The 7500-nt window shown below is 36.5% G+C and overlaps 1 protein-coding gene across 1 annotated transcript in view; it reads right to left on the bottom strand.

Annotated features, from left to right (window-relative positions):
• Window positions 1–7500, bottom strand: part of LOC138006672 (protein RRP5 homolog) — a 56323-nt gene that overhangs the window by 36781 nt on the left and 12042 nt on the right. The window contains exons 9-15 of the mRNA XM_068853140.1: window positions 6560–6685; window positions 5323–5523; window positions 4539–4606; window positions 3294–3350; window positions 3105–3165; window positions 1598–1744; window positions 585–790 (exon numbers count right to left, since the gene is read on the bottom strand). Of these exons, the coding sequence (XP_068709241.1) occupies window positions 585–790; window positions 1598–1744; window positions 3105–3165; window positions 3294–3350; window positions 4539–4606; window positions 5323–5523; window positions 6560–6685 (866 nt within the window). The remainder of the gene's footprint in view (window positions 1–584; window positions 791–1597; window positions 1745–3104; window positions 3166–3293; window positions 3351–4538; window positions 4607–5322; window positions 5524–6559; window positions 6686–7500) is intronic.

Below are 7500 nucleotides of genomic sequence, written 5' to 3'. Positions count from 1 at the left end.
TTTTTCAACTCCGACCAGCCTCAGTTATTCAAGTTAATTCACTGGCTGAGTAAGTATTATATCGTGGTGTTCCAAGCTCGATTAATTAACCAATCCCCGTTTGAGTTGAAAAGGATAGTTATCCTTGAGGGGTAAAAAAAGGCACAGTAGTGAGCTAAACGAACTTGCTTTACACCAAGATGTACTGTCTTCAATTATCATCAAATCTGAGCGTAGGTTAACTAGAATTGAGGTGAACCCTAGATGAGATAAGGCAAAAGACTTAGGAAAAAGCAGGATATTAGATAAGGGTCTTTGAATTGCAATTTTTTTACACTAGTGCTATATTCAAAATTCTCCAAACTAGATGACGATGACTTTATTTAAAGAGGGTGGCACGTAACACTGACGAACCTGCGGCCCTCAAATCAAATCAAAATTAATCAAACATTGGTTTTTGAGGAGAGGGAAAAACCGGATTACCTGGAAAGACCTCTTGGGGCAGAATAGAAAACCAACAAACCAAAATGTGAGAATCAAACCTGGGCCACTTTGGTAGGAGGTGCTATCCCTGTAGCATCAAACAATGTCAAAATCACTCTTACCCCAGTTCAGAGCGAGGAACAAGTCCCTTTACATTATTGTAGAATTTCACAATGCAGCCATAGTCCTTGATAGAATAAATAGAGCCATGCGAGCTAACACCAGGACTTGCAACACTGTAGTCAGTTATGGGTGGAAGAGTAGAATCCACCATCGTCTTTTTGTGGGTCAAGAGTAGCCGATGCCAGTTTGGGTCAACTGAAAGGACCTAAAAAAAATGTTTTAAAATTAAGCAATTGAGGAAGTTTTCCGTGTTTACATTGCTTCATCTAAACATGAAGGGGGAGTTGGGAGAGAGAAATCGAGGCAGTTATGACGCAGACGCAGTCGAGGGTTTGCAAAACTGTCAAGAATTCTCCCAAATGTCCCGATGAGGTTAAGTAAACACGTAAAAAAAATTCTTTTGTTGCTTTTATAAAATAATCTAGTTATTTCTCAAAAATAATTCGACAAATGAAGGAAAATGCTGGTTTTTTTACTTCTTGATTGAAACAGATTTTCTTGATACATGCCCATATTTCCTACCGGCCAATCAAAACGGTCGTCTGACAACACATAACCAATCAAAATCTGTGTCATGTCACAGTCGTGTTTACATACTCTCATCTAAACACAGCTACTGACCAATGAGAGTGCACATGCTATCCCAATTATTTTAAAATATACAGTAGTACGTAAGTAAACTTTGAAATATTGATCTGTCATTATTTTCTTGTAAATTCTTACTTCATCAGATTGCCACAAAAATAGTCAGAGAAACAAATCTCATCTTTTTGCTACATGTATCTGTCATTGCTGCAATTTGAATAAATTCATCAAAACACAAAAAAGGTCATATCATATGATGATGGTTATGCCTCAATGAGAGAATGTGGTTCCGGTAAGTACAGTTGTAGTACAATACTCATGACAGAGTTGGTGTTCAGTTCTTAGAAGTACTAACTAGTAATTTATTATTGAGAGCAAACAAATGAGTTTATTCCGACTAATAGTTAATTCAACACACAACACTGACCCTGCACTTAACAACTTTCCCTTCCTTCAGTTTCTTCTCAGGGTGTTTGAGACTTATGTCTGCTAAATGAAGGGTAGGACACAAGCCTTTGATGTACTCTGACACTGATACCAGCATTCCATACTTCTCCAAAGATAATATTTTACCCTTTAAAGAGAATAAAAACAACTTTTTAATTAATAATTTTTGTACTAACAGCTTAGAAAAGATAAAATTCTTTATGATTCATGGAATTCATCTTTGCATGTATTTCTATTACATACTTGGGGCTGGCGAAAGAAACAGTACAATGCAGTGCTCGTAATTAGCAGTTGTCCAGTTGTCCCAGATGACCAGAGTTTACCAGGCGACCAGTTTTTGGTAAAATGAAAACCTGGTTGCCCAAAGAAAAAACAATGGACAACCCAGCCAAAAACAGAAAATGAATTACAGAAGCAGCACCCGACTCACTTGTCAGTTTTCTCCTGCCAATGTCCGATAGTAGCCTGAAGTTAACAATAATTCATTTGCTCCAGCTGAGGATTTTCCCATGTTTTGAATATCTGTGGCTTTTACCAAGAATTTCCGGATACAAAACAAAATGTAGGCGATAGAGATTGAAAATAAAGCTAAAACTTAAACCCAGGCGCACCCTAAGAACTATAGGGGCTCCAACGGCATGTGATTGCATCTTAACATGGCGTGCATTTCACAGTTAAAGGTTTCCTAATGGGCAACCAAGCATTTATCAGGACAACCAAATTCACAGATTTAGTTTCCTGGCTTTTGAAACAGGGACAACCTGGAATTTTTGTTAATTTTCCAACAGTGCAACGTACGGTACATGTACATGTATGAAGGAGTCTATTATTTCGATTATGACCTAAAGATACTTGGAAAAAAGCCAAATTCTTTGAAGCAGGAGATGAATAATTACATGGTGAGCACCTGAGCTACCAGAAGTAGACAGTTAACTTCAAATGCTCTACCACTGAGTAATAAGGGACTTGAAGGAGGTACATGTAGACCATAGGCCACTTTCAAAAACACCATAATATTTGTTTGCCCTCCAAAATTTTGCATAAGCATTGCTAATCCATTTTCTCTTGAGACTTACAGGTACAATGGTCCCAAGGAAAAATAAAAACAATTCTTATGGTATTTTTGAAAGTGGCACATTGAATTAAATTCTCAGTTATCCCAGAATCACTATGGAAAAAATACATGTACATCTTTCCTAATCTGTACCCTAAACCCATTATTGATAACCTATATTTAAGAGCGTCCCAAGCGGGGCAAAATTGTTTAGAATTTAATGACAGACACCCTTACGAGGGCACCTAAATCACCTTAATCTCAGATTTGAAGCTGGACTCATCTTTCCTTTACAAAGCTTACAGGTGTACGTGGAGACTTGAACAAGGGGGCAGCATGGCACAGGGGTTACCTTGCTGGATTTCTACACCCTAACTAGTGAATAAAGAAACATTAATCTACTATTTTTTTAAACATGAAGTCTGGGTTTTACCTTAACTAAAGTACCAGGCTTGATGTCATGATATCGCAAGAATGGCTCCTCAATGACTGACCTTAAAAAGAAAGAATAGTTGTTACTATAACTTTTAATTATTTAAAAACTGTCAATTGATTGCAGGTACAGTATATTCACTTTCCCTTAATGCATACCAGAGAGTGGTATTTTGAATAAAAATCTTACCTTTCCATAGTTAGGATAGCCAAACCATCTAAGGAATTGAATCCAAGGATTCTACACCTTGAAAAACAAAACAATTTTCTGGTAACAACACTCAGTGACAGACCAGTGACAGACCAGTCTGCTCATTAACTACTAAATTCATTTTGAATTGGAAGTAAACAAACAAAGCGCTCTTTCTTATAATCTTAGAGTAACAAAGGGCTCACTTGAACAAGATCAGAACAAAAGCAGGAAGTGGTCATGGCAGCACTACAAGGTCAATGTATAATCCCAGAGTACACCACCAGAGCCTAAGGTACAATGTACATGTTGTACATGTAATGCAGCTGGGAGTCAATTTTGATGTGCAAGAAAAACCAGAGTTCTGTGTCAAAAACTCCGCAGTCAGGCTGAGATAGAAACTTGCGTTATTGGCCTATCCTACCACCAAGAACATTCACCACTGAGCAAATTCACTCAAACAAACAAACAGACCAATGGCATTATGGTAAAAGTTGTGATATCAAAACCGTTTAGCCACATAAAATTGCAGTCAGAACAACTCAAGTGTTCGTCTGATGAGCGGATTAATGAGTTCATTATTGCAAATTTGATTTCGGTAATCATTTCAATCTGTTTTGTCAAATGAATAATGCAAAATTCAAATCAAGAATCAGTTCAAAACTCGAATTGATTTCCTAGTCAATTTTGTGTTGGTAAGTAGGTATTATGATGCTGGGCCAACAATGACTTTTTACTCCCAACACGAAAATTGACTTGGAATGCGTTGACATTGATCCGTCAGCTAAATGGAAACAAAGACTTTTTCTTGAAGCGTCAGTCCATGATGCAGACTCAATTAACAGACATGTATCATTCCCAAATGTTTATAAGAATCTTAAGAACTTTTAGAATATTGGCACGTTATTGTTACAGTTGCAACCTCAATTTCATAGCATTTCACTGCTAAAACTTTACACATTCATTGTACATTATTTTAAATGAATTATTACATGTATAATAATTCATTTTTACTTTTACATTACACCACACAAGGATGCTGCTACATTTACATTTTGAGCTGAAGAATGTTACAGTAGTAACCGAAACGTCCTAAATTTTTACTTTTCAAAGCCAGTGTCAACTCTTCCTAAACAATTAATTTTCTAACAATGCCTGGCAACAACCCAAACACTTTTAAAATTAATATTCTTCACTTCAAATTTCTGATCTCTTGAACAATAATACATGTATAGATGTACATACCTGTGGGTGCTTCCAACTTTGTATTCCTTTCCTAGCTTCTCCACATGTCCATCAGATACTCTTGATATCTAAGAAATAAACAACCCCAAGTAAGAGTTGTACAGTGTATTTTTTAGCAATAATTATTGAATAAGCATTATAATGATGACTTGTGTGAAGACGTTCTCCATAGAATAATAAATGCAGATTGAGGAGAATGCTATTCAACAAAGCTTAAATCAAATAACACCCGTCCCTGTAGCTGACTAAAACAAAATATCAGCTAATTTTCACAAAGGATTCACTACGGTGTACTTTTAAAATGCAGTTTGTTGTAGGAGTCGTATTTGAAAAACACTTGAATTACAAGAAAAGGGCTTCCACAAAGTATACATTTTCAAACATTTACAGTGTATATAGCATGTAAGGTGCCCATTGGACTGATGTGAATGCTCAAACTCTTGATTGCAATCATGACTCTTTGTTTATTCAAAGGACATTTTAATGCCATAATTAACACCATCTTTACAGTGTATTTGGTGTGCATGACGAGAAATGCTTTTGAAATACTGCACATGTTCAGAAACATCTGTTTCCACTTACAATACAGTTACAATTTTATGAATCTCGGGGAAGCAAATCCAAAATGAATACAAAAGTCTAATAAAGGAATTATTCACTAATAAACATTAATAATAAAACTATCACATCTACTCTATCTTTTGCATCCTGAAAGCTGATCAACACCCTTAGTTGGATTGGAATTTTGTCCAAATCCCCTGACACATAAACCAATCAAACTCACATGGGTAAATCCTACAACACTGTCAGATAATTTCATCAAGAGACCCAATCCCTGATCCACTCTTATTACTGTCACATCATCTACAACATCCCCAACTGAAAAATCACCAAAATCAGTGGCTTGGTTTTGTATAATGTTCCCCTGAAGACTAAGTCCAGCCATTTTGGTGTTAGCATTAATGTACAAAAGGCGGCACTTGAACTGCAAAAATAATTATTTAAAAAGAGATTAGTAAAAAGTCACAAAACCACGAAACATTGTCATTATCATTATCATTATCATCCACCTGTAGGTTTAAAGGTTGAACTGCAAAAAAGGACACACTTACAGAACTTGAATGTACATGTAGCATGTTGTAAAATATAAACTACTTGTAGAGTTGTTAATATCATGTACTATGTGATGTATTGCATGGAAATTAGGCTGCTAGCCACTCTACAGTATGTGTCTGACCTCCCATATATAACATTGTATGGTGAAATGAACAACTGATGTCATGAAAGTGGATGCTTTAAAGAGGCTAGGTGGCCACACCAAGAAAGTAGCAAGTTAATCCTACAGAAATTCAATATTCTGAAACGTTGAACAAGGGGCAGCAAATGAGGTAGCGAGAAGACTACATGTACCTCATCTTTTTTTTTCATTTTTGCCCTCCCCAACCCACTCGATCCTCTTTTTTACTTTCTCACTTGACAGTGAGACATCCTGTTATCAGTTCACAATAATACATGTAAATTGCCAATACTTTAGACTGCCACAAAAGTTACACTGACACTTGATCACAACTACATGTACGTAATCACAAACAGTAGCTGCTGAAGGTGTAAACTTCAATAGGTTGGTACACACTAGGAGAAACGTTGTTGGGATAATCATGTCGCAGGGACAATTTTTTGCGAAAATTAATAATGTGCTTGTTGAGCCCAAAATTTTTATTTTGGCATGTTGCAGCACGGATTATAGCATATTATTTTATTTACAAGCTGACCCAAATATTCCATAAATTACATACTACATAGCTTTAACTGCTCTGCAACTGTTCCTGCTACAAACTTAAAATTAACCAATAAAAACATGTCACATAAGCTAGTCGCCAGGAATTCTCAGTGTTTATTGGGATCATGACATTATTGTATCAATCTGCTTTGCCAGCGCAATCTTGCTTACTGTTTCTGCAAACTAATGCATCATAAGTACACACTGGGGGGCTTGAACCTCCATGTTTAACTTTAACAACCTTTGCTTTCACTGGATAAGATTTTGCCAAGTTTTGTCCATCTCCACCACATTTTGGCAAGTGACAAATGTCTGCAGATCCTTCAAATCCTCCAAGAAAATTCAACAGCAGACCATTTTTGTTCACCTAAAGACATTTAAATTTCAGTTGACACAAAAACTTGCACAACAGCCATTGAAGGGAGTTTCATTGGGCTTTTGCCTAGTAGGAGGTCACCAGGGTTTTGCAGCAAACCATTAATTTTGTCCTTTTTAGGCAAAATAAAGAACTGCAAGTAGAGGTGACGAAAAACAACCAGGAAAAATGATGTTAACAGCCAGTCAATTTGATTCCCTGCCTGGCCCTTAATGAACTTCGTAGACATGAACTGAACAGACACCATTATTTTAATTCCAAACTTTAAGATAAATCACTGGTTTCACTGGTCATAACCAGCATCGAGACTTATTTTACTCTGTCTAATGCCAGACAAATTATAATTCCCCAACAGGCTTGCATTTATGCATGGGTAGAGTGGGAACAAAAAAATCTCCAAGGATTCAGAAGGCATATCAAGTTGGACCTTCACTCTCTTACTTTTGTGTACCGCTAATATAATGCCCTGCACAATTTTACAGTCAACCATGGGGAATCCCTTCCAGGCCAAAGGGAACACCTACAATGTATGCCTACTCAAAAATGTCCCATCTAACACTTTGCCTCCTAAAAGGACCATGTTTGAGTTGCATAAATGTACTTTGTCTGAAGTCAGAATAATCTTATGATTATTTTACCATCTACTGATGTCTTCTAAAAAAGGTTCCATGTCCCTCTTAATTTTTACAATTTTTGTAGCTTTTGTTAAAATGGTTCAAGGAAGGATTTTTTGGTGAAATTTGTAATTTTTGCAGCTGCGTGCGTTTCTGGACATAAGTGGCAAAAGGAGCTTGAATTCATCTAAC

Source organism: Montipora foliosa, chromosome 6 (genome assembly GCF_036669935.1).
Source record: "Montipora foliosa isolate CH-2021 chromosome 6, ASM3666993v2, whole genome shotgun sequence".
NCBI classification, from domain to species: domain Eukaryota; kingdom Metazoa; phylum Cnidaria; class Anthozoa; order Scleractinia; family Acroporidae; genus Montipora; species Montipora foliosa.
This window is presented reverse-complemented; position numbering and strand designations above follow the sequence as displayed.